The sequence below is a fragment of the Chenopodium album genome, chromosome 13 (assembly GCF_948465745.1).
Source record: "Chenopodium album chromosome 13, dcCheAlbu1.1, whole genome shotgun sequence".
Lineage (NCBI taxonomy): Eukaryota > Viridiplantae > Streptophyta > Magnoliopsida > Caryophyllales > Amaranthaceae > Chenopodium > Chenopodium album.
Window position 1 is genome coordinate 2556626 of NC_137846.1, and position 27087 is coordinate 2583712.

Sequence of the window (27087 nt, forward strand, 5' to 3'; positions counted from 1 at the left end):
ATTCCCAAATGGCGGTGGCCCATGTTCTCTTAGGAACTAGATTTATTGTAAACTTTACATCTAAAACGGAGTGGGTGATGAACTGATGATTGATGAACCCATGAGAATCAGAACTAGCGCATTATAGTTTCATCGGATATCCGATCCGAAAAAAATGAGTTATGACATTAAATTTGGATTCGAATGAGATTGCATAAGCCAATTACATGTTTAGTTTACTTCTTAAAGGATGCTAAACTCTTAATGAGCAGAGCTTGAATGAGATTTTAAAAACTTAGGATGACTGCAACACTAATAATTCTTACATAATATCAAGTTTAGCACAAATAGATTAAATCTCAGTTCGACCTAGATTATTCACAACCCTACTTAATGTAAGTTTATATGAGATACTATGTTGAGCATTAAGAAACACCTAAACAAATTAAATCAACTTGTTACCCAAAATTTTGGTCGTGTTTAAGGTATTGTTGACTCAAAAGTGAAAATGATTCAAATTAAAAATAATGTTGACATAAAATTGTACTAATTGACCATTTTTCTATGTCTAATTGATAATTAAAGATTAAATTAGTAAGTTTTGCAATGATAAACATAAAACTCCATATATTTGAATATGCGAATGTGATTACTCATACTCATTTTTAGTTGCAAAAACATGTTTTTGATATAATTTGCACTTATAATATATGCAGTCAGCAGTCCTTAACCCCTAAATTCATAATTACTCGTAATGGATCAACCAAAATAACTACGAGTACCAAAATAAGAAACTTTTTTTTTTTTCCGAGGAACCAAAGAAAAAAAGAAAGTCGATTAAACAGAAATTGATCAAACTCAAAACCCCACAAAAGAGTCAAACAACCAATAGAATGAGTCAACCATAGCAGTGATTGAAAACCTTATCCATTCACGTTTAACCACGTGTCCACCGCAGTTGAAACCATACTTTCTTACAAGAATCCAATGAATTAAAACTCTCTTTATACAACTACACCATAACTCCCCCTTATTTTACCATTCCATACTCTCCCTATATAAATAGTCCAACTCGGGGCGTGGTTTAGCAGTTCACTGTATATACATTGAACCCTTTCTTACTATTTTCCTCACAAACAAAAAATGGCGCAAAATTATGCACTTTCTCTCTTAATTGTTCTCTCTCTTCTTTCTCCCTCTTCCCTCTGTTATGCCCATAATTATATGGATGCTCTTAGAAAGAGCATTCTTTTCTTCGAAGGCCAACGCTCTGGTAAACTCCCCCCTGATCAACGCCTTCATTGGCGCCGTGATTCCGCTCTTCGTGACGGTCACTCTATTGGTGTATGTTTCCGTCTTTCTTTTTTTAGTTATCGCATTACTAGTTTAAATTACGCTGTCAACGACACAAGTTATTTTAATCTATAGTTGAAGTGAATGTAGTAACATTGCAGGTATTATAAATTTATAATAATATGTGTTAAAATATGGGTGGACATTACTAGTGATAATTGAAAATTACATTTTTTTGTTTGTTAATTTGGTAATTTTGTAGGTATTTCATTAAATAATATAGGTGATGAGATTTGGTTTTTTTTTTTTTTTTTTTTTTTGACTCAATTTACTGAATTTAGTAAGTTTTTCTTCCTAGGATAGCTGCATTTTGGTTTTGATTTCACTTCTTCAGGAATAACACATCAATCAATAAATTAAATAAAGTAACCAACTTTTCTTTCTTTTTATAAATTGCTGTTTAAGTAAACACCAAAAAAATTAAATAAATTGCTGTTCAAGACAATTAAAGCTTCTTTAAGACCAAAATCATTGATGTTAATCAAAAATATTTTAAAGGAAATGATATTTACCGTAAGTGCTAAAATTGAAAATATTGTGACAAATTAAACATTAATCACGCTTTTTATACTTGTGATTTTGTCGTGTATTTTTTTATATGCATTGTATGATAAAATAAATACCTTATACTTGTACTCCGTAGTTTAAAAGAGTAACATTATGAAATTTTTAATGTTAGTATATTTTACTTTTAATTATCTTATCCAACGTCCAAATTAACGAATTTTTTGTGTATATAATTTCAGAAAGATTTAACCGGAGGATATTATGATGCGGGGGACAACATAAAGTTCGGATTCCCAATGGCATTTAGTGTCACACTCCTATCTTGGAGTGTGATAGATTTTGGTAAAAATATGAGGAGTGAGCTCCCCAACGCGCTCAAAGCAGTGCGTTGGGGAACCGACTACCTCTTAAAGGCCACGGCCGAGGTACCAAACATTATGTACGTTCAAGTTGGTGACCCGTACTCGGACCATAATTGTTGGGAGAGACCCGAGGATATGGACACGTTAAGAAGTGTCTATGCCATTTATCGCAACCATCCAGGGTCCGACGTTGCTGGTGAGACTGCCGCGGCATTGGCTGCTGCCTCGATCGTGTTTCGGTCTCGTGATCGTGCCTATTCTCGTTTGCTCCTTAGTCGCGCCATCAAAGTAAGTATTGTACAAGTTGTATATAACAATTACATTATTTCACCTTTAATTTATTAATTACAGAATTTTATTTTTTAAGTAATGTGGATTTTAGACTCAATTTGTAATTTGTTATACTTATTGGTAATTAACTGAACCTAGACTACTAAATTATTTTGCAATTGGGGAGTGTTCTTTAATTAAATGTTATTCTGATTTCTGACATATGGTTGATTTGTTGTACGCCACTCTGTAGGAATGGAGAATTATAAAATTCTCTGTATTTAACTTCCTAATTTTGTTATATTGAAATGTTATCTCTAACTAGTCTAATTTGATTATTAAATTCGAGTAAGAGGATATAAATTATTACGGAGTACTGACTCCGTACTTTTTTTTGTATAAGCCTATACGGAGTAATGCTGTAATGTCACAAGTTAAATAAACAAGACGACATATAATTATGTAATCAATCAATCAAAGCTAGCTAACTACGGAGTAATTAGTGTCATAAATCAGGATCGGGGTGCAAATTAATAGTGTCCAATTAATACTTGAATCCATGATAATTATTTTTCTTTTGAGTAAAGTTTACTTGATACTAACATAAAAGTAGAATTGCACAAAACTGACAAACCGGAAAAAAGGACAAAGTAAATATAGAGTCAAGAGAATATAATTTGCTTTGGCGCGTAATCAACGGCTCACTCTTTTGGTCATGGCCACTAATAGCGGGGAGTAAAATTGCCTAAATTATCTAACTACAAAGTTTATACTGTACACCCGAGCACGTAATTATCTTACCAGTTTATGTATAACACACACTGTATATGTATATGTATTGTCATATTATATGTGTCCTCGGATGTATAATAATTTGACTATATCTTTCTTTACATATGTCTGAGTTGAAGAGTAAAATTGTTCGATAATAATAGTTGGGTTTGTTGGTGTGAATAGGTGTTCAATTTCGCAGACAAACATCGAGGTGCATACAGTTCGAGTCTAAAAAGAGCAGTTTGCCCGTTTTACTGTGATAATAACGGCTACCAGGTAAGCTTCTTAATTTGTACTCGTATACTTGTACTTGTAGTGTACTGTGTACATGTCAAGTGTCAACTCTTTTATTCCCGTTTTTCTGTTTTTTTGGGCACTTCCAAGTCTTTTTCCTGTTATTATTATCGTCACTTGTTACATTTGTTACTTGTATTAAATAATTGTAAGTTGTATATATCGATAATTTAAAGATTAGTGTTACAATTTCTTGTGAATATCCATGACTCAATGCTTAAGATTATATCTATAATCTACAGTAAATTTCTTTGTTCGAAATTAATTGTCATATTTATATAAAGTAGAATGTAATTAGAAGTAGTAATGTAATGAGTAGTGTACTTTGGAATAATTAAATGAGGACGACGGTGATTAAAAGTGATATTGTATGTAATTCTTGGAATTGGGGGGATATGCAGGACGAGTTGCTATGGGGAGCAGCATGGTTGCACAAGGCCACAAGGAGGCGCAAATATAGAGAATACATAGTGAAGAACGAGGTCATATTAAGAGCTGGAGACACTATTAATGAATTTGGATGGGATAATAAGCATGCTGGGATCAATGTCCTCATTTCCAAGGTATTTTTTTTTCTTTTTTATTCTTAATTTTATTAATTAAATTGCAAGGTGTCAATTCATCGGGTATAATACTCCGTACAATTAGTAGTTTTAGTACGGAGTATACAAATGTTAAAAACGGATTTCACTTGACTAGAGTAGTTGCCTAATTCGATCTAAAATTAAATTTGCATGGACTCAATGATTTAACATATTCTAACTGAACTCGACCTACTGACTTAAATCGACACCTCTTATCACTGATAAAATGTAATATTTGTGGTTGAATCTTGTCTATTGCATTTGTCTCTGTGCCACCCTTTTCGAGAGCCTATTATGTACCATACATGGATACACCCGGGGTAATTTGCTAATTCTACAAATAAATGAGTAAATATTTTTACTCATTTGTTGATTGAATGAGCAAATGACCTCGAGTGTACGATACACTTGGATGCATATAACAAATTATAATCCTTCTTGCATGACTATATCGCTTATATCGAGTAATCTGTATTTATTAGCGTATAAAGTATTAATTAATTAAAGTAGAATAATTATTTTAGTCCTAAATCCAAGCTGGACCTACGGAATTGTTGTCCTAATGTAATGAGACATTATTCTTCTTGTCCTGTGACTAATTTTAGGGTCTAGGGGAACTAAATTACGAGGGACCCACTCTTGAGCCAATCACGTGCTTGTGGAATATCTATCTGATTATGTTTGGTTTTGGGTTTGGGTCTGAATTTTTCCACCCTATTTATGGGCTACAACTTGTGGGCCCAAACCATTTGTTATCCAATTACTTCTAAATTCTAATCTAAGATTTTTATAATCATGAAATTAACATCTTGGATTATAAAAATTAGTCAAAAGGTGGCGAATATATAAATAATATGAGGAGAAGAATTTATGTAGATTTGATATTATTGCACATGATATTAGTTGTGATATTGTGATTTTAGATCTTAGTGTAAAGTGTACAGCTTGGATTTTGAAGCATAAAATTATGTTTGTGTTTTCTTCTAAATTTTAATATTTGATTAGTAAAGTTTTTGATTCTTTAAACATGTGATATACATAATTATTGGTTTTTTCCAACATGTAAAAGAATAACAATAATGTCACACTATGATATCTTATATTGCTTCCTACATACTCTTTCATCGGAATTCTAGATTTCTAGTTTAATATTATGTACTCCTTACTCCGGAGTTAACGATCGATGCATCAATTAATAACACATGTTGAGAAACTTGTTACAAAACCAATTCTTTAATACTTTCTCTGTTCGACATATATTGCATAATGAGGAAGTTTTACCCTTTCCAACATTCTTGCTATTAATATGTTTGAATTTCAATATGTGAAAATTACAAAAGATTATCAAGACGACACTAACAAAATCTCAAATAACTATATTTTCTCTTTACATATTAATCACGGTAGATAATTCAAAAGGGATCGTAAATAGTGTAAAAGTCAACATAATTCAACATTTGTGGAACATATTATGCTCTTTAGGGCTCTAATTGTGCCACTAATTTGGGTGCCTAAAATTTTTTGTCCGTTTGATGAAAAAACATCTTGAAATTAACAAGAAAAAAATGAAAAGAAGTGAAATGGACTGACCAACTGATTGAATCAATACATTGTTATATGTTGTGAATCTTGTGATGATATATGGAGGACAGTGCATTTTACTGTAAACTTTTTTTTTTTATTTTTTTTTTTTATATTAATACCTTGGTCTACCCAAAAGTTGATTTCCCCAATTGGTCTAAATTAAAAATTATTACCATATATTATATGAGTGTTTATTTTTGTAATTATGTGGAAAAATAGTGGAGAAATAATTGGCAGATGCATGTGCTATAAGGCTGAAAAATGCAGTAGAGAATGCAGAGCTTCCCATTCTGGCCATTAACTTCTGCTTCATATAATAGCTATGTTTGACTTATTTTAGTTCCCTTTATTTTTATGTTTTTTCACTTTATTAATTATCAATTGTCATTATTAAAAAAATAATTAAGGTGTGGGGTTTATGTTCATCATTATGTCATTCAATAGCATCATTTTTTAAAAACTAATTTGAAACGGAAAAAATATTCAACTTTTTAATGTTACCGTAAACAAGCTAAGTTTGACATTAATATATCGGGCTGTATGTTGTTTGTTATAGGAAGTGTTGATGGGGAGAGCCGATGACTTGAAAAATTTCAAGAACAATGCGGATAACTTCATATGTTCAGTGATTCCCGGTGTTGCTCATCCACAAGTACAATACTCTCCAGGTAAACTATAAACACGCGTTAACTCAATTAATATGAATACTATACGGAATACTTTGTATCATTTACACATAACGCTACATGTTGCACAATTCGTGAATACATAACAAATATGAATTGTACAAAATTTGATAAGATAACGCATGATCGATCGTTGCAATTGATGTTGTTGTAGGTGGGTTGATCTTCAAGACTGGAGGAAGTAACATGCAACATGTAACGTCTCTATCTTTCCTACTTCTAGCTTACTCTAATTATCTAAGCCACTCCAATCACCAAGTGCCATGTGGCGGAATCGTAGCTTCTTCTGCTCTCCTAAAACAGTTTGCCAAACGTCAGGTATGTTTAATTATTCTTGGATTCTTTTAACGTTCATCTTCCTACATTATGGTGTACATATACCAACCATCATACATAGATAACATTATAACCTAAGGTTTGGGGACCAATATTATTAACCATACAATAAGTTTACCGTTACATGAATAAATACATATGAATGTAGCTTTCACTTGAATTTATTTTCTCATACGACTATTTATTCATGTAAGGATAAGAATAGAGTATGCAACTATGTATAGTCGGGTGACACTTTCATGTAACGTTAGTTCAAAAGTTGAACAACTGAATCGTTACCACTCATCTTTTTTAGACATGATTTAGAAAATCAATTTGACTAATGTTTTATTATAGCTAATAGCGAGTATTATGGAGTCAAGTTAATGAGCTAGTTATGACACGAAGTAATTAAACCTATTATCGCTTGTTTCACTTGTCATGGTAAATTAATTACAGTTTGGTCTAACCCTAACTACCCAAGTCACAGTAAAATAGTTAAGGAAAAAAAAAAAAAAAAAAAAAGGACCACAAGAGAGAATAATTTTTGGACTGAAAATGGTAGGCAGTACATTAAATCCAATGATAATCCTACAGAGTCAAGGCATCTATCTATATCTATCTACTATCCAACTGTATAAAATTTGGTTATTCATTTTTAGGACACTTTATATCACATGACAACGGATTTATTTTTTGACTTTATTATATACTTCTCATGATCTATCATGTTCATGCCCTTCATATTAGGTTTCTGATTTAATTTTGGAACTTTGCCATCACTTTGCTGTAACAGCACAATTTCATGTGACATGAAATGAAAACAACAACTTAATAATTGGATTGTTAATAAGTTAATAACGCATTCCTTTGTCCGAAACTAACTGTCACACATTGTCCTAGCCAGTAATTCTTCACAAGAATTTTGCTACAAGGACTATTTTCACTTTCTTCTCATTACTTTTACATCGACATACAATCACTGCATAAACTATTACTGTTTTAGAAAATATGACGTTTTCTGTATGAACATTAATTGACAGGTGGATTACATACTAGGGGATAATCCAATAAGGATGTCATACATGGTGGGCTACGGGGCGCGATATCCACAAAGGATACATCACAGGGGCAGTTCTCTTCCATCAGTCCATGTTCATCCGGCCCACATTGGCTGTAAAGCGGGCTCTCGCTACTTCCTCAGCCCAAACCCTAACCCAAATAAGCTTGTTGGAGCAGTTGTTGGTGGGCCTAATGTCACAGATGCCTTTCCAGATTCCAGGCCTTACTTTCAAGAGTCTGAGCCCACTACTTACATTAATGCTCCTCTTGTGGGCCTTCTTGCCTACTTTTCAGCCCATCCTTGATACCTAAATTATTATTAAAGATTTTCTATGGAAAGTAGGGCAAGGTTATAGAGGTGAGCAAATTGCCACCCTATGGAAAATTGTAATGTATCACATTCTTGCTAAAATGTCAATGATGTTTCAATTTGTTAACATTGGTGTCACGGTACGTGTCATCCTAATTATTAATGATATTATTCTTATTCGAAAAAAAAAAAAAAAAACAACAGTGTCATCATATTGATACTTTTATTACCTTGTTTTTGCTTGTATCAATGTCTTATAAATCTTATTGGAAATAATGTAATATCGAACCTTTTGTTTTCGGAGTTAGAACTTTGAAGCAAATGAATACATCATAAGAAATCAATTACAACAACAATTAAGAACAAAGGAAGTGAGTTCTAAGCATTAGTTTACAAAAGAGTTAGATTGCACTAATATACACTTTGCGCAGGACAAGATTAAAAGGATGACCCAAAAACAAGAAAAGGAATGAACAAAGAAAAAAAAGCAGCACCCCAACACCACCTCGACGAGCCACAAGACAGCCCACGAGCTTTTCTGCTTCTTGTTCTTAGCCCCCCTACCCCTCCTTTCTTTGGCTCAAACATTCAATATACAGTAAGCATTTATACAAGCACCAACTTCTCAGAAGGTTTTGTACATGTAAAGATGCATGTTGAGCAGCTCAATCACTAATAGCCTCCAACGCGCTTAAATTGCCATACTGCGTCTCTTCTTCAGATTTCCTGCCTCGGGATTTCCTTTCCTCATCATAGCCACGAATTCATCGTAGTTTATTCTACCATCCTACAAAAAAAGAACACAGTTTGTTAGACTAAATTCATACAAGTATATTCTCAACAGAACAAATTAATTGATGATCTTCTTATTATTTTACTCACATTATCACTATCCACTTCAGAAACTATTTCCTTTATGTCCCTTCCATCATGCATGCCAAACTCTTGTAGAGCTTGCTCCAACTCTTCCATTGTGATGTACCTGTAATAACGAAAAAATTAGAAGAAAATATTGTATCATTTCTTGTAAACATGATCAAATTTCCTTTCAAAATGATCATGAATACATTTAGCTGCTATTTGCTGACAAAAATTTAAGAACAAGGCCTAACAATGTTGTCAAATTTTATATCATTACCCGCTGTTATCTTTGTCAAAGTACTGGAATGCAGTATACAAGTGTTCTTCTCTGTCCATTCTGTTCATGTGCATTGTCGCGGTGATAAACTCCTCATAGTCTATAGTTCCATTTCCATCTGCATCCGCCTGTTGTTTTAATGAACACTAAGTCATTTCCTCATCTTTAAAAGAAAGTTAGAATATGCATGAGTTCAGAGCAAAAAAAAAAAGTACTCACAGCTTCCATCAACTGCTTGACCTCATACTCGGATAGCTTAGTCCCTTGCTTTTGCATGCCTTGCTTTAGCTCTTCGAGAGTTATACTCCCGCTGTTATCAGCATCCATGCTCTTAAACATCTCTTTAAGTCCCATAATTTCTTCCTCCGATAAACATCCAGCAATAACCTATATCATTACACATCTTTTTCAGTCCCTATAATTTCTCAAGAACTAGCTATGACAACATTTCCATTTGAAAATTTATCAACGTTTCTTCCTTGTATTTGGAAATTGACTATGAAAAACTGAAACTATGTTTTAGCAAAGTTTGTTTTTCACATTAAAATTTTCATCACGTAAAAAAAAAAAAATGTTCAGGAGAATGTACTGACCCTTAGAGCAACTTTCTTGAACTTGTTCATTGCTCTGAACTGTTTCAACCTATCAAGGACCGCGTTGTCAAGAGGAGTATCAGGAGCTTCTCCATCCTCCTTAATCCACGGATGATCTAACGAAGAAAACCCCATGATTTGTTAGGAATTATGTAAAATACTACATGAAACATAATAGTGCAAGGCAACTAATATATGAAGAGATCAATTTTGAGAAATTACAAAAGACAATTTCCTAGCAACTTACTGAGAACTTGATAAGCTGTAAGCCTTTGTTTTGGATCGGCGTTCAACATTCTCCTAACAAGATCTTTTGCTTGAGATGAAATTGATGGCCATGGATCAGTTGTGAAGTCGATATGAGCCCTTAAGATTGCATTGAATATACCATGTTCGGTTTCTAGTAAAAACAAAATATTCACATTTCAATTCGTTCTTCTAATGGCACATAAAAAAGGGATAAATAAAAGAAAATATATTGGTATAATTACCAGCCCAGAAAGGAGGAACACCACATAATAAAATGTATAACATGACCCCAACACTCCATATATCAACTTCTGGCCCATATTTTCGCTTCAATACTTCTGGTGCAATGTAGTACGCGCTTCCAACAATGTCTTTGAATGTATCACCTGTCGAAAACACAAGATAATGTAAGAAAAAAAATGTAGAACATTTGTGCAGTCATTGTTATCTTTTCAGATGGAGCAAAGGCATGATCATCAAGATTCATTTACCTGACTTGTAAAAGACAGAAAGACCGAAATCTGTGGCCTTAAGAGGGGAATTCTCATCCTTATTCAAGAGGAGGAAATTCTCAGGTTTCAAATCACGATGAATGACACCCATAGAATGGCAAGTATGAACGATTTGAACGATGGTCCTAAGCAACGAAGCAGCAGCACGTTCAGTGAAGTGACCCTTGGCAATGATGCGATCAAACAACTCCCCACCAGCACAAAGCTCCATCACCAAATGCACCGAATACTTGTCCTCATAAGCGCCTTTAAGCTCCACAATGTTAGGTTGACCCGTTAGGTGATGCATGATCTGAACTTCTCTCCTAACATCATCAATATCCTCCTTATTCACCAGCTTTCTCTTGGCAATGGTCTTACATGCAAATTGCTCACCCGTTTGCCTATGGGTAATCAAATGGGTCACCCCAAATTGCCCTCGGCCTAGCTCCTTACCGAAGCTATACGTGGACTTGACATCCTCCATAGGCCGGCCTAAGACAGGCCCGACTTGGGTAGGCTTGGAGTGCTTGTTGTAGGAAGATGTAGGAACAGACGGCTTAGTGGAAGCCTCCGTCTTATGGGGGCTATGGTTATTAGCAGCATTGTTATTGCCGGAGGTGGAGGTGACACCCTTTTGATTATCCAAGGGTTCGGTAGGGGCTGCGTTGCCTCGAGGGCAACAATTGCCCATGGGAGAAAGGCAGAGATAACAAAGGAATATCAGATGCTTAGGAATAAGATGGGGGGGCTGCTTTTCTTTCTTAGTCTTTTCTTTGGGGACAGGGGGTAAGAGAATTAAAGGAAAACTGGGTTTTTTGAAGGGAGACGTTGAAAGATTAGAGGATGAAAGAGGAGAGAGAAAGCGTAGCGAAAGAATAAGGGAAGATACAGGTTGGATTCAAGAAAATTTTGCAAGGAAGAAAGAAGGGGTTGATGCTGAGGAATTGTAGGAGAAAATAAGCAATTTTTTATTTTTTTCCGAAAAAAAGCCCCTTAAATTTTGGTTGAGGAGGATTTCGCGGGAATCTAACTGTTTTTTGCATGTTGTTTTTTCAGATATCAACATATTTAAGCTTAAATTTTACTCATTTTGTTTCTTCTCTATTTTGGGAACATACATATTTTTGTACCCAAATAAATACTCTGTAATTAACTACCGCGAATTATTGGACAGTTTATAATCATTTGTATCATAAAACAAAAGAAATTACTGTTTATCCAAATTATTCAAAAAAAAAAAAAAAAAAAAAAAAGATCATGATCAGTGACATTACAGTTCTATCAAAGTAAGAGTTCACAAATAAACAAACTATGCGCATTATATTGGAAACTCTTGATGGTTATCTCAAAAGGACTAGAAGTCCAAAACAAAATTCGCGTTTTCTTTGGTTGTGCTACTGTTACCTCTTAGTTTCCTAATAGGTTGGAATTGAAGGATCGACATTCACAGCGTAAGAATGAATACCTCCAGCTACATTGAACACTCTCTTGAAGCCCTGAACAAAAGATATTAATAAATTAATTAAAACTTTTCGTAAGCTTTACAATCAAAGATACAAGCAGCAGTAAAAAGGAGAATATCTAGTAATCCTCATTTTTACTTAAACTCAATATCTCAATTAGATACGACTCGTAATCAATAACAAGTAAAAGCATTTTTAAAAAAAAATCCCAAAAGACCATGGCAAAACAAAAAAAAGATGGTAGTTGGGAGTGCAAGCACCAATTTCACTAAACCAACAAGTTAACAAGAGGAAAACAAGCATAGGCCGCAACATGCTTAAAGACTATCAGAATTAAACCGCAGCATCTATCGAGAATCACATAAAATTAGCCTATCAAATATACTCCTTCCGTTCCAAAATGAGTGCCTTATAATACTAAAGTTATGAGTTATTTTCATGGATTTGAAACTATTGCATTGGTATCTTAAAGTTTAAACAGACAGGTAATGAAACTTTGATATTACAAGTGACAAATAATATAAAATTAAAATAATTACTCCTGTAAATTAGTTAAATAAGACAAAATGAAGGGAGCATATAAAACTAATTAAAGAGGAGTTTACCTGTGACTGCAACCATCTGGCAACTTGCATTGATCGCATCCCATGGTGACACTGGATCCAATTAAAAAGTGTTAGTGCATTAGACGCAGAAAATTAAAATTTAAGATGGGTACTTGTGAGTGAAATAGACTACTAACCATAACATAAGTATCTTTGTTAGGATCAAACTTGGTTGTGATCTCGGGTCCCCAAGTTCCAAATTGTTGAAGAGGAAGAACCTGAAAACTTGGTAAAGATGCTTTGGAACTGCAACCATAGTATCAAAGTTGTCAATGAATACAATAGTTTAAGGAACAGATCAGTGCATACAATGATACAAGCACCCAACATATTAGTAGGTGAAGGAGTGAATTTTGAAGGAACAAGGGTGATATTATTCAGCACGAAGTATTAGTTTTTCAAGTAAATGGAAGCTAAGGATTTTACTTCAAAGATGTCAAAGTTACTAGTTGCAAGCTATGCTCTCACCAGTTCTCATACTTCCCAAAATGGCAATTAACAAATAATTTAGAACACTGAACATTCATACTAAACAGCAAGATGACTGTGATGATCCCATTAACATGCCAAATATTGCTCTATGTTAACCAGTATATCCCTCTTTACCTTGAGTGAGTAAAAAATATTGGCATTCAGAAAGCTGCTTTGTCCTAAGATCCTAAATGGCATAGACTAGGGATCCCGTTCATAAGCTACAACCATCCTGATAGACAAAACCATTCCTAAAAACAGTTTTACTTTGTGACTAGATCTATTTTCTGATCTTACAAGCTCAGCTCAAGATTCCCTTTACCCCAACTCCTGAAAAGAAGTATCAAACCACAAGCTCAACTTTTAAATTTCAACATATCACTGCCTCACATTTTTCAGTAACCATGTATAGATACCTTTGTGTGTCACCAACATCATAATATCAGAATAGTATAAAACCAAAGCATTGTCTATGACAAAGTTTAATGGGTAAGTCTATAATAGAAAAACAGCTCAGGAAGCTAGAGATATTGATCAAACTGTAATACATAAAATCATCAAACAGAGCAGCAGGAAAAAGACATACACTTCTTCTGGCTCTCGAACATCTATCAGCTGTACTGTTTCTATGAAGTTGGGATCTTGCAATCTCTCATGCAACTCACTTGGTTGAACTTCACCAAGCAACGACCCTTCCCTAAAGCAATTGCATATAATAAGGTACAGAATTTAGAAGGTAAATCAGTAACTTTTCAGAGCTCAAAAAAAGGTAATATCTTTAATGAACTAACCTCTCAGATACAACTTGCAGCAAGTGCCATCCAAACTTTGTTTTACATCTTACAACTTTGTTTAATGGTGCAGAAAATGCAGCCTCTTCAAATTCTGGTACCTAGTAAGAAGAGGATGATTTAAATCAGCTTACATTCAGAAACATAAATAGCTTTCTCCTAACAAAAACATGCGGAAACATAAAAAGCGTTCTCCAAATAAATCATTTGGAAACATGATAAGTTTTCTGTATACAGAAAAGTATCACTTTCGAATCACATAGGGCATTAAGGGAGGTGAAGAACATTTTTAAACTTATAATATAGGGGTCAAATTTGTTGAGCAATATATCCATAACAGCTTCTCTGATAATTTTATAAGAAACAAGTGCCTAAACAATCAGCATACCATTTGTCCTTTTCTGACCCAACCAAGAACTCCGCCCTCCTCTTTTGACGGGCATATAGAGTACTCCACAGCAAGATCACTTAAATCCTCCCCTGGCATTCAACAGCAGAAATTAGCATAAACCCATCGATCATATCCACATACACATCACTTGATAACAATTTCAGCAAAAGCATACCTCCTGCGACCCTTTTTTGAAGTTCCACTAAAAGGTTAAGGTCATTTTCTTTGACAAGCAAGTGCTGCACCAATAGTTCCCTATCACCTCCAGAGCTACTTCCAGTTGTAAATGCTGTTAAATGCATTCAAAATCATCATCATATCAATTCAGATTACATCACATAAACTAGGCTGCGTATCAAAAGCAGGACCCAATTAATAATATGTAACTCCATCACCAACATTCATCTTCATCATTACTTGTATCACCTCAAGTACTAATGTTGGATACTCAATACTCAGACACGGATATGAAGATGGACATTGACACTTCAATTCAAATCATAAAGAAGCAAGATGTATATAAAATGGCAGAAGCCGACTCCTCAAACAAATTATTGTCTTAATCTTGTTGCCAAAATATTGTAGATAGCATTGTAACAATAGATAAAGGTTTCTGTAATTCTAGCATATACATACCGATTCGCCAATGGGGCAACTTCCCCCTCCGAAGAACCTATACCTCAGCAGTAAAGGTCTAATGTAACAATTCACTATAAAAAACTTAAGTACAATAGTACAAGCAGAAGAAATGCGGACACATTACATCATTACATTGCCATTAGGGAAGGAATGTAGTTCTCAATGTACAGACAATCTGGGTATCCTAAAAATGAACCCAACAAATAAAATCTACGGAGTTTTTTAAAAAAAATATTTTAAATGATACAATGTACGGAGTATAAGAAAAAACCTAAAATTGTTAATTAATTTCAGATTTTCAACTAGCCCATTTTCAGAATTTGAGAACACAGGAATTAAATATGGATAACAGCAATAGAAAATTATCAAATTAAACTGATAAATAAGACGACCCAAAAAAAAAAAAACACTTGGGCAATTATAAATTATAATAGAAAATCAAACGAAGAACAAAGATTATACCTTTGAAAGAAGAACGACCCAGCATAGTTGGGGATGAGTTGAAAATTCCAGAAATTGAAGAAACACTAATACTCGAACTGGGTTTGTTGGAATTACGATCAAAAGACCTAGAAAAGTTGAATTTACTGGTGAAAGTTGAAGAAGTAAAAAATCGGATGTTTTCAATTTGAATCTTTTGAGGGTGTTTTGAGGAGAGTGAAATTTTCGGGAGTAAATTGAAAGAAGGTCTAAACGCAGAAAAGGGAAGTGAGGAAGATGATGCAAATGCGAAGGAGGGTATATGATGATGATGAGAGTAAGATACCCTGCTTAACATCGTCTGCGTTTTCTGCTGCTCAAATTTTGATGGTTTTCTTCTTTTGTTGTCTTGGAATGCAATAGAGGAAGAACAGGTGAAAAGGGGTGTAATTAGTGGTGTTAACTAGCCGAGGGGAGACTGAGCTAGGGTAGCTTGGGTTCGGCTCGCAACACTTTATTTGAACTCGGGCTAAGTCTTATTTAAAACGGTGTTTAATGATTATGATATGTAATATGATTTAATCTTGAGAGAAAAAAATAATTAATTGGATAAATAAATTTTAAGACGTGTTAGCTCTTAATTGTTGCGCTCAACAGTAATCAAGTTGATACGAAGTATGTTTAAATGAGAATAAAGGATATTGTAACCGTAAGACTAAAAAGACCACTCCGAAAGATTGTTGTGGGTCTTGGTGGTTATTGTGGGCTTGTAGCATCTATCATCAGTCATCAATTGCCCTTTTTGGGTACATGTTTTTTAAAATGGCCAAAACAGTCGAGAGTGGGATGAAGAGAAGTGCCTCATTTAGATTAGCGAAAATACATCATCTAAATATTTAAATCTCGTTATGGTACGAAATTAGGATATGCCATATGCATTTAAAATTAAAGACCGAAGTACTTCGTAATATACATAGAGGACATCACAATGGAGTGAAAAAAAGAATTGTATAGCTCGTTCATTAGCATGGAAATTGATGCCGTCCATGTAACATACTCCATACAATTTAGGAGTCCAATTCCAACAAGGAAGTATCAACAAAGCTGCATCATCCTTCAGGCACAACTATGTTGAGAATTTTCGTTTATTTGCAACTGCATGCTTTAGTTGCATAATTCTCTGTGCCAAATGTTGCTTACCTTCTCTATTCAACCCAAAAAATACAGTCCGAAAATTAACAGTGCTAGGAACAATACCATCATCCAACATTTCAGATAACAACTGCATTGCGACTTCAGACTTTTCCATCTAACAATAACTCGTGATCAACATAGAGTATGCTTTGAAATCTGGAAGCGGTCCTTTTATTCTCATACGAAGGAACAATTTTTGAGCATCCTCGAAATTTTGTAAGTTGAGATACCCACGTATCAATGCAGTATATGTAACAACGGTAGGATAGCAGCCTTCTTGCCACATTGTCTTAAAAATATCCAATGCTCTTTCCATCTGCTTTTCCTTGCAGAAATGTACAATTAATGATGTATAAATATGAACAGTTGGATGAACGCCTACCTGTTTCATAGAATCTATTTTGGCCAATGCCTCATCTAATTGTCCGCTTTGTAAGAGACCATGAACTAGGCTCCCATAGATGTAATGTAGAGCGCTCTTCTTTGACATCATTTGCTAGAGCTAAAGCTTCTTCTACTTTCCCACACCGAAAAAGAGCCCTGATAAGCAAGGAATAGCTCAGAGGCTTAGTATATATTCCATACACTTCTTCGCATTTTCCAATTTACCTGATTGACAAAAACAATTGAAGCAAACTTCAACCAATTCTTTATCTGGAACTAACCCTGAGTTAATCATCTCCTTGAACAGGTTTATGGCTTCGTCCAACTTCCTACCCTTTCTCCCACAGAGTGACAAAAGCAAGTACTTGTATGTACTTGCTGTTGGCTTCAAACCACTGGCTTTCATATCATTGAAGTTCATTAATGCAATATTAGTCAGGCCCACTCGACCATATAGAAATATCATGATTGTCCATGTATCAGGTGTTACCACGCAACCGTTTCTTTGCATTTCAAAGAAGAGATCTCTCGTGTTTAAAATCTTTTCCTTTACCAGCTATTTTCATTGCCACGTTGTAAGAATCTGTCGTGTGTCTGTAACCAGGCTGATTTCGAACCCATGTGAAAAATTGTAGGGCACCATAACCATATTGACTGCAAATACGTAGGATCTCAGTCACAAGATCTGGTGTATAACAAATTTGGAACTCCTCCAAAGCTTTTTGCATATCATACCAACCCTTTGGTGATGACAAAATGGCACAGATTTTATGCAGATCTTCACTATTGAAAGATCGTGGTAAAGGTTCAAACAACAGAGAGTCCCCATTTTGCTCAATATTGTTCGACTCCAGATTATGAACCTTCGTCTCAGAAAAATCATCTTTTTTAGATGGTTCAACTGCTTCATAGTAATCCCCCCAACAATTTAGCATCTTCTTCACCTCTTCTGCTTTCTTAGTTTCCCTTTTCCTCTCCAAATAAGATATGACGCAATGGGAAATTTCCTTATTAATCTTAATTTTATTATCCTGCATTTGATACAAAACCTTGATCATTTCATCAGTCTTTGAATTCCTACAGAGCTCCTGGATGATTACTAAGTAACATTTTTGTGTGGCCTTAATTCCTTCCTCCTCCATACTTTCGAATAGTTTCCAAGCAGCAGAAATAGAGTCGTTGCGTACATGACCTGCAATTATCGCTGTGTAAGCCACAGAATCCAGCTTCACGCCTCTATCCAGCATCTCATTATAAAGAGCACATCCCTTCTCATATTCGTTCAAGCTAAAGAAATGCTGCATCAACATTGTGTAAGTTGAAGTCAAGGGTGTAATACCAGCATCCTTCATCCCCTGAAACATATCCAAAGCCCTAGCAAAATCATTTTTTCTCAAGTACCCATTAATCAAAGCTTCATAAACCACCTCATTAACAACATTTCTTTTCTTCATAATATCAACAATCTCCAAAGCATCATCCATCCTACGAGCCTTACAAAGTCCCTTCACCAGGATTTCAAAATACTCAGAGCTTAACGTCAAATTCTTAGTCTTAAGATCACGAATCAACTCTAAAGCTTCTCTTATGCGTTCTGACATACAGAAGCTCTTTAAGACAAAGAAGTAGACATTCTGATCCGGAATCTGAGAGACATTAATCATGTCATTTGCAACTAAGTAAACCCCATCAATATCTCCACAACCAGCAAGACAATTGAGCAGCATTGTATACTGTCTAATATCAAGCCTATAATCCTTTTGGACCATCTCTTTGTAAAACTCCAACGCAATTTCACCTTTCCTAGATTGACAAAGTACGCGAATCAACCATCCGTAAGCTTCAGCATCAGGTTCAAAACCCAATTTCTTCATTTTTTCAAAGATCAGCAAGGCCTTTCCAATCAACTTTGCCTTTCCATAATGCATTAATTGGATGGTCCAAGTCCTAATGTCTTTCTCACAACCAAAACTCTCCATTTCCTCGGCCAACCTCTCAACTAACTCGAACTCTTTAGCTTCCCCTGCTAGATACAACATAGTATTATAACTTTCAGTTGTAAGCCAACTCCCATTCTTCAACTTCACCCAACTGAAAAACCTGTTAGCCAAATGTGGGACTTTAAAGCACCTCTTTAACACGTTTACAACGACATCGGAACTAAATTCACAGCCTGAATCATCCAACCGTTGCTCCATCGAAATCCCAACATTACCCTGCCTTACAATCTCTGTTATCTTCTGTACAACAAAACTGTTATCATCATTTCCAGTCAAGTTTCCTACTTTATCACTATTAACAAACACTTCTTCACATTTACCCTCAATTTTCTCTTGGGCATTTTCACAAACAGCTTGTGTGCAATCCCCATTTCCAGAAAGATCTACAGGAATTGCAACAGGGACAGAAACCCCAGATGGAATTTTACTAAGAGCAAGATTTCCAGTTCCCAATATCTCAGTAATTTCACTAAACAAAGAATCATGATCATCTTTTTTCAATAATGTTTGATTTTTATGTCTAGGTTTCTGGGTATTTGGAGATTTTGATTGGGTTTTTCTCTTTGAAATTGTTGAAAATTTGAGGTATATTTGAGAGTTGCGTGATTGCGCTAATTTGTTGAGTTGAGATACGCGGGTTATTGACATTTCTTCTTGATTAAAAACCAAAAAAACAAAAAATCCAACCACTGTATATATAAAAAGTTATAAACTAAGACCTAAGAGAGTGAGAAGAGGAGTTTGAGACGTACTCAAAGTCTCAAAGCACAAGTATAGGCTGAATAGCTAGTTAGCTACACAAGAGTTGGCGACAGATCGGCTGGGCCAAGTTGGGCTGGATAAGCTCACGTGTTGTGTAAGCAAACCTCGTGCTCAATTGTGTTGTGCTATACTGCTATAGAACAAGTCGAGGAAAAAATTAAATACAGAAGTGACATGTCTAGCTTTTGTCCATTTATCATAATTCATAAGTGAGAAGCTCATGCACAAACAATTCGCTAATGAGATATTAAATTTTTTTGTACTATGTAATTAGTTTGAACTTAAATTCGCATTTTTTGTTGCAAATTTATAAAAATTCCTTAGTACTTTAAAAATTTCGAATTCCTATATTTCCTAATCTTGTACGATGTGATTATGTACATTTATGTTATTAGGCTAGAAAAAATTTGTAATGTACGCATAATAATGAAATCTGTCGCACAATCCATATTTATAAAAAACCAAAAAAGCTTAGTTAGAATTTCTTCTCTTTGTTTATTCCATTTAATAAAGAGAAAATTTGACCATGATTATTCGTTGAATAAGAAAAATATATACGAAGTATATATATACTCGTGTAATAATCAATTGATGTACATAATTAAAGATATAATTAATAGAAGATATGCATTAAACGTACCATTGTAAATAAAAATTAAATAAGACAACATTAAGGAACAACGGGGGTAAATCCCTACAATTTTGGGGACAGAAACAACAATAGAAAAGATCAAAAAAGGAAAAAAAAAATTATATTCGCGCTTGTCAAGCAAACACACAGATCAACATCACCAAATTTAGACAGAAAGATTTCCAATATCATTGATGACATGAAACCAATGTACAAATTCTTCTTCTTCTTCGCCGCTTTGCCATGGAAGGCCGTGGTAAAGTAAGTAAATTCCATCAACAAATGTACAAGATACCAACATGTTTTTCATCATTCTTCCTCTTCCTTGCAATTCCTTCTATTTAGCTCTATAATTTTCCTGATCTTCACGTATTATGTTTATGAAACTATTTGATTGTCTATTCCTGTGATGTCTTGCAACTCTATTATAGCTGAATGGTTGAATATGTCATGTAGAGCTAATTATGTGTCGGGTTGTAGAATCGAGTGTGCATATGCCATGCCAATTTCAGAGTAGAAAATGCTAACCCGAACCAAACAAAATCAGAATGATTTACTCAGGCTGTACACCCGACTGATATAATGAAAACCCAAATCAGGTGAAAATCTGCCTGGTCAGGTGGCGCCATACATAATCATCTCGAATGTCAAGAGAAATCATCCATCTCTAATATGCATGACTAAGCTTATGCTTCATATGTCATGTCGTCATGATATAAGAAATAGATACTTGTTCTGTTTGTAACAGTTAATCTGAATTTCATGGTTTAAGAATGTATCAAGTATTAACCATTACAAAGTCCCAATTTACTAGCTAATGAACATATTTTACAAGATGAATTATAATGAATTACAACTTTACAATACACTTAATTACATTATCTTCATTTTTTTTCCCACTAACTAAACAAATGAAACATGCAGGAAAAGGAGTGGAAATCAGTCCCTCAGTTCGGAGCCTGGGATCAAAAAGGAGAAATAAGTCCTAACTATTCCATGGTCTTTGGCCAAGCACGAGCTCACCGAAAACAAGCCAAGATGGATGTTAAGCATGTGGGCCTAAAAAATGAACCGATCTTTAAAGCTCCACCGAATCCTCATGTTCATCACCACCACGATCACCAAAATACACACCAAGATGATTCTACATCCATGGTAACTCTCTCATCCAATTATCCAAACACATAAATTGTGCAAGGTTTCACAGAAATTTTAATGCTGCAGCACCAGTAACATTACTGACATAGGGTTGGCAAATAGGTGATCAAGTAAGCTCAGCCAAGCCTGATTTTACAGGGCTTGGCCACTGTTTTCAAGCTCAAATTCTGGCTGGGCTCAAAAACCAGCTGGCCGTTTAGGAGCCTGTCCTGACCCGACCCATGATCAACTATTAGAAGAAATAGATTTGTACTTGAACAATAGTGTCCTTAGATCAATACAAAAATCAAGTATGACGCTAGCAAAAGACTGTAAATAATAACACACTCTATGATCATAAAGTGTAAATTGCATTTCCCAATCTGATACTTGGAATACTATTTTTTTGCAGAAGAAAAACAAAATTATGGCGTACTGTTGCATAATGCCTTACTAAGAAGAAGAATCCCTGCTGCAATTATTGTCAAATTCATGTAAAATCATAGCTACTATAAGGTGTGATTAAAAGCAGACATCTGTTATATGAATCAGTAAATAATATTTTTATGCAACTGAAATCAAGGCTTGGTCATTTTTGGTCTGACTAAATTTTGTTTATATAGATAAGTTCAGAAAAATTAAAATGCATATGAGGTTTGTGTAACACCACAGGAACCTTTTTTCCCCATGTATGATCCAAAATTTTTAACAATGATGTGTATTGTTCATACTTAATTCAGTTCATGTAACTGATGCAAGTAAAATAAAGGTGAAACTTTCTGTACAAAGTATTTGCAGATTTAAGTTGAAGATCTGGATCGTTTTACCGGAGCTTGGAGAGAAGAGAGGTAATTGCTATCTGCCTTTTCAATACCGTCGAAAACATAACTGAAAGGAGGCATCTCTACATATTTTCCAGAACCTGGAAAGGCTTTCAGCTCCCCATTCTGCCAGACAATCTTTCCTCCCGCAATAGTCACTTCAACCTTTCCCTAGAAAAATAGGCAAACACGACAGGAAAAGGCTCAGAAAAATGCAAGGTTTTTATACATCACTTCCTCCATCCCTATTTAATAGTCCATATTTCAACGAGGTTCACTTTTACATCACTATACCAATGTAGTCTTTGTTTAAAATTTTTAGATGCGTATCATTTAGTGTAGTATGGGAAGTTCAAATTTTAACTCACTAGATCTAGATGATAGACTTTTGAATTGGGGCAGACAAATAAAATAGTGGTAAACAGAGAAGCAATAAAAAAAATTAAAAAATAAAAAAATAAAAAATAAAAAAAAATAAAAAAAATTGTTAATGATTGTGAATTGGTTCTCAATATCATACAATAGTACAGAAAGCATAAAAATATAAATAGAAAAATTAGCAGCAGATTTACCTTGCCTGTTACCCCCTCATAGACATTAGTGTCTGTCCTATATTGATGTAGTTTTGCTGAAATTGTAAAACTTGCATTAGGATTGAGTATTATTATGTCTGCATCAGATCCTGGGAGTATTGCTCCTTTTCTCGGGTATATGTTAAAGATTTTTGCACTGCACAAAGAAACTTATCAAGAATGAACGAATAGATTAGGAACCGTAAGTTTTAAGTGTCAAGAAATATACCATTCTGTGCTTGTTATCCTAACATAATCACTGGCTGATATCTGCCCAGATTCCTGAATAAAAAAAGGCACAATCGCACAAAATTTAAACCTTTGAGCTTTTCTTAAGCAAAATTATATTCATGGATGCTACAATCTTTGGCAGCTTACCACCATCGCATCCCAGACTAGATGCATCCTCTCCTCAAGTCCTAAGGATGAGACAACAGCAAGAAATTCTTATTTGAATTATTCAATCAAATATGATTACTGTTGGAAAAGTAGAAAGTATCCATCTTACACTTACCATTAACACCATTTGGAATTTTTCGGAAATCATCAATTCCGAAAGCCTTTTGTGTTGAACTAAATGTACAGTGATCGGTTCCGACTAACTGCAACATGGTAAATTACAATGTTCATCATCTTATGTTTATACATGAATGTCTAGAATGAAAAGATGTCTTCAACTTTACTAGGATGAGAATCATCCAAACTATAGAATAACCAACAAAATAGTATAGATGCTCAATTGGATATTTTTTGTGAAATTTCGAGTCAACATGTTCCTAAACGGCAGATTTTTTTTTTGCGAAACCAACATCAAATTTTCTCTAGCAATGGAAGAAACCTGAAGGACTCCAGATGAAAGAGCACCCTGAAGCGCCTTAGCATGACCAGCTGCCCTAATAGGAGGACTCATGACATATCTGATCCCCACAAAAAAAAAAATATATATACAGAACAAAAAATAAGTGAATAAAACTGGTAGTTTGGCGTAACAAAACTAAAGCAGATAACAAGAGGTACTTGCTTTGATGCAATGGAGAAGTCAGGATCCCAAAGCACGGAATCATTCAGGATTAATCCAGAAACCACAGGCTCGCCGATGACTCTTTGCCCTGTAACCAAGAAGAGAGACAGTAAGTAGTCGGAATAAAAGGAATGTAACAATTGACAACACCTGATCTTCAAAAAACCATAAGCTGTGAACCTGATTTTCGAGCTTTGGCTACTTCTTCCATGGCATCAATGCTCATCACATGAACCACATATAGAGGTGTGTTTACAAAACGTGCTAGTCGAATAGCTCGAGCTGTTGCCTCTCCTTCAAGCTGGATGACCGTGAAAATTATGACAAATCAAAAAAACAAACTTCATTTTACTTCAGAAAAAGAATCCCAAAGATATTTGTAACCACTAGCTATAATGTGCTGGTTATACTCTCTATTCACAAATATATTAACCCATGCCTCATGGAGAAGTAGATAATGCTCTAGGAATGATGAGCTCCTAGCTTTCATAAAGATCTAAACAATTTAACTTGACTCCTCAGAAATAGAAAGTTGGTGCACAGAATAAATCCAGGAAGGAAGATGATTAGTGCATGAGAAACAGGTGAAAGAAGTAGGTTAAAATTTGCAATTCCCTCCGTCAGACTCAGATACAGAAAAAAATAATAAACAGAAATTTGAAGTCCAAGAGGCTCTTCAACTAATGAGAAACATTCAAAAGTCCGTAAACACTGAATAGATGCTAAGAAATTACCAGAGGAGGTCTTGAAAGAGCATGTCCCTCGGGACCGGTGATGCCAAGTTCTATCATTCGCTTCTGTCCTTCAAAAACAGCATCACCATTTTCTGCATGAACCATAGGCAAGGCACCCAAAGACTTGCATTTCTTGAACCCCTCTATCAAAAGCTCATCATTTATCATGAAAGACCCCTTGTACGACATGAAGAATTTGAAAGAATTTATACCTGAAATTTGTTAAGCTTTTTTAAATTTAATCATTAACTATGAAAGATATAAACCTGAGAAACTGAAGCACTAACCTTCCTCCTTTACCATCAAATCCATCTCTTTTGAAACAACTTCATCCCATTTTGTAATTGCCATATGAAAACCATAATCCATACATGATTTTTGAGCCTTTTGTTTGTACAACTTCAAACCGGCAGTTAAGCTTCCATCAACAGGTATGACAAAGTCAATATGCATTGTCGTACCACCAGCTAATGCAGCAGCTTGACCGCTAAAGAAGTCATCGATAGTCTGAGTACCCATGAACTCCATATCCAGGTGAGTGTGAGGATCAATGCCTCCTGTTAAGTGTTTATTACGTGAAGTAAGCTAATGATACACATTATTTACTATATCATATAGTTTACCCTACCTCCGACCCAAAATGGTAGGCCACTTTAGTTCTTAAAATAACAGGTCACATTATATATTTAGCAAAACAAAGTTTACACTCCATATTGTACGTAATGCCTTAAAAGAATTCCAAAGAGAAAACAGATTGGTATGGTGGAGATGTAAGAAAATAATTAGTAATGAAAAGTTGTAGTATTTTTAGCTCATTTAAATGAGCTCATATGTGGCTCATTATGTAAGGATAGAAGGAGTGATAAGTTTGAAGTACCTGGCATGACATACTTTCCAGTTGCATCAAGCACAATGACATCATCACCCACCTGTTTGCAGAATAAAAATTTGATTTCACAGTTCAGATTTAGAATAAGGAGTACTTCTACATTCTGAGGCAGGAGAACTTCAGACCAATTATGTCAAGTGGAGAGGCCTTTCCTAGTTCCAGTAGATTTGTTTTTACCAGGAACTTTCCTAATGCAGTGGAGAGGCCTCTCATAGTTCCCGCAGAGTTTCTGCACTGGTTTACTTGACGCAGTAAAGAGGCCATGCCTCCAGAATTCCAGATCTACGATTGTGCTTTTGTGCGTGTTATATGACATAGCTTCTTCGTGTCTGTCAGATTGTATTAATATTTTAGACTGGATTTTTCCACCTCCACACTTTTATGTCTTCTCCTCCACTTTCAAATTTCTCAATTGTTCTTTGTTTACTCACCAATTGCTCTAACAACTCCCTCGTCCGAATTAAATCATAATCATGGATACTACTTGAGTTTTGTAACACTCCTCAGCTATGATCAATGCACTCTCTAACCCTCACTCATTACAAGTGAGGAAATCATGACTCATGAGACATCAACCACAGTCCATCACTACTTTCCGATATATGACAACGTTTTCCGAACATCTCAACATATGTAAATAAAATTCCCAATGTAGTAATGAGAGGCCAACAAACTTAACAACATGATCACTGGAAAAATTAGAACCCAATGTCCCACCCTCCCAAGTCCCACCATAAGATTGGCACACAACAAAAACAATCACAAGAACATCATTTAGGTCACTAATTGGTGATTATTATTACAAAATAATACTCTATAAATTGAAAATTTTTTCTTTCTAACAAAGGGTAAAAAATGGGTTGATATAATTACCTTAATATTGGGTTGGACAGCAATAATTATACCATCCTCCACATAAACATCAGCAACTTCTTGATGATGGGCATTAACAACTGTTCCTCCTTTAATCAATATCTTTGATGATGATGATGATGATGAAACTTGACACCCACTTTCTCCATAATCAATTCCAGCATCACAAAACTACCCAGAGATTAAAACCCATCAAAATTCCATATTGTTAAACATGATAAGTAGCTGCTAAATCATAGATTATATGAAAGTTGACAAAATTCATAAAAATTATCAAAACCCCAGGATGAATTAATAATTTTATTAGCAGAAAAATGAGGAACTTACATGATTGGTGGCTGTTGCAGGTAGGAAAGAGAAAGTTGCAAAGAGATTCACCAAGATTAGCAACTGAGTGATCATCCTTAAATTCAATATAATCACCCAAAGATTGGAGAATTTGTGTTTTTGAGAAAAATTGGAATTTCTTTTACTTATTTTTGTGAATTCATTTGATTTGATTTCAATAGAAATTGAGTAATTGACGTTGAGTGCTAAGACTTGGTAAAGAGGATTTTTGATGCTTGGTTGACGTTTTCTTTCTGGGGTTAATGAGCCAATCATATCAATGATTCCTGGAATTTGCTCCTAATTTTTTAAGTAAAGACGGCGTTCCAGTTGATTAATTTATGCCATGGTTTATTCAGTAAATGGCAAATTTGTAAATAAATAGTTAAAAATTTACACGATCGCTAA

At 34.7% G+C, this 27087-nt stretch overlaps 4 protein-coding genes and 1 pseudogene across 4 annotated transcripts; 1 reads left to right on the forward strand and 4 right to left on the reverse strand.

Moving 5' to 3' along the window:
• The first annotated feature begins 1061 nt into the window (after positions 1-1061).
• LOC145574232 (endoglucanase 8-like) lies at positions 1062-8285 on the forward strand. Its single transcript, XM_081631975.1, has 7 exons — positions 1062-1323; positions 2079-2489; positions 3429-3521; positions 3941-4102; positions 6264-6375; positions 6548-6711; positions 7752-8285. Exons 1-7 carry the CDS (start codon positions 1123-1125, stop codon positions 8073-8075), a joined length of 1467 nt encoding a protein of 488 aa, XP_081488101.1. The 5' UTR covers positions 1062-1122; the 3' UTR covers positions 8076-8285.
• A 121-nt stretch (positions 8286-8406) lies between these two features.
• LOC145574231 (calcium-dependent protein kinase 17-like) lies at positions 8407-11704 on the reverse strand. Its single transcript, XM_081631974.1, has 8 exons — positions 10552-11704; positions 10303-10446; positions 10059-10211; positions 9812-9927; positions 9438-9605; positions 9219-9346; positions 8963-9062; positions 8407-8867 (listed from the first exon to the last, which is right to left on the reverse strand). The coding sequence occupies exons 1-8, from the start codon at positions 11243-11245 to the stop codon at positions 8772-8774; spliced, it is 1599 nt and encodes a 532-aa protein (XP_081488100.1). The 5' UTR covers positions 11246-11704; the 3' UTR covers positions 8407-8771.
• A 116-nt stretch (positions 11705-11820) lies between these two features.
• LOC145574235 (rhodanese-like/PpiC domain-containing protein 12, chloroplastic) lies at positions 11821-15826 on the reverse strand. The gene is made up of 8 exons (XM_081631977.1): positions 15377-15826; positions 14451-14564; positions 14273-14364; positions 13885-13985; positions 13680-13790; positions 12760-12868; positions 12623-12673; positions 11821-12050 (listed from the first exon to the last, which is right to left on the reverse strand). The coding sequence occupies exons 1-8, from the start codon at positions 15690-15692 to the stop codon at positions 11970-11972; spliced, it is 975 nt and encodes a 324-aa protein (XP_081488103.1). The 5' UTR covers positions 15693-15826; the 3' UTR covers positions 11821-11969.
• A 485-nt stretch (positions 15827-16311) lies between these two features.
• LOC145577066 (putative pentatricopeptide repeat-containing protein At5g06400, mitochondrial pseudogene) lies at positions 16312-19560 on the reverse strand (annotated as a pseudogene).
• Positions 19561-22034: 2474 nt separating this feature from the next.
• Positions 22035-26972, reverse strand: LOC145574236 (dihydropyrimidinase-like). The gene is made up of 13 exons (XM_081631978.1): positions 26680-26972; positions 26353-26523; positions 25468-25519; positions 24878-25147; positions 24591-24802; positions 24037-24157; positions 23857-23944; positions 23674-23752; positions 23350-23437; positions 23214-23254; positions 23065-23117; positions 22836-22992; positions 22035-22434 (listed from the first exon to the last, which is right to left on the reverse strand). Exons 1-13 carry the CDS (start codon positions 26953-26955, stop codon positions 22243-22245), a joined length of 1800 nt encoding a protein of 599 aa, XP_081488104.1. The 5' UTR covers positions 26956-26972; the 3' UTR covers positions 22035-22242.
• Between the last annotated feature and the right edge of the window lie 115 nt (positions 26973-27087).

Coding starts and splice junctions, on each gene's coding strand:
- LOC145574236 (XM_081631978.1), bottom strand. CDS start 26,955: ATGATTGGCTCATTAACCCCAGAAAGAAAACGTCAACCAAGCATCAAA. Junction 26,524..26,679: donor CTGCAACAGCCACCAATCAT/GTAAGTTCCTCA, acceptor ATCTCTGGGTAG/TTTTGTGATGCTGGAATTGA. Junction 23,118..23,213: donor TAGTCTGGGATGCGATGGTG/GTAAGCTGCCAA, acceptor TTTTTTATTCAG/GAATCTGGGCAGATATCAGC.
- LOC145574232 (XM_081631975.1), top strand. CDS start 1,123: ATGGCGCAAAATTATGCACTTTCTCTCTTAATTGTTCTCTCTCTTCTT. Junction 1,324..2,078: donor GTGACGGTCACTCTATTGGT/GTATGTTTCCGT, acceptor ATATAATTTCAG/AAAGATTTAACCGGAGGATA. Junction 6,376..6,547: donor ACAAGTACAATACTCTCCAG/GTAAACTATAAA, acceptor ATGTTGTTGTAG/GTGGGTTGATCTTCAAGACT.
- LOC145574231 (XM_081631974.1), bottom strand. CDS start 11,245: ATGGGCAATTGTTGCCCTCGAGGCAACGCAGCCCCTACCGAACCCTTG. Junction 9,606..9,811: donor TCAAGAAAGTTGCTCTAAGG/GTCAGTACATTC, acceptor GTAATGATATAG/GTTATTGCTGGATGTTTATC. Junction 9,347..9,437: donor TCAAGCAGTTGATGGAAGCT/GTGAGTACTTTT, acceptor TTAAAACAACAG/GCGGATGCAGATGGAAATGG.
- LOC145574235 (XM_081631977.1), bottom strand. CDS start 15,692: ATGTTAAGCAGGGTATCTTACTCTCATCATCATCATATACCCTCCTTC. Junction 14,365..14,450: donor TCAAAAAAGGGTCGCAGGAG/GTATGCTTTTGC, acceptor GTTGAATGCCAG/GGGAGGATTTAAGTGATCTT. Junction 13,791..13,884: donor CTGCAAGTTGTATCTGAGAG/GTTAGTTCATTA, acceptor CAATTGCTTTAG/GGAAGGGTCGTTGCTTGGTG.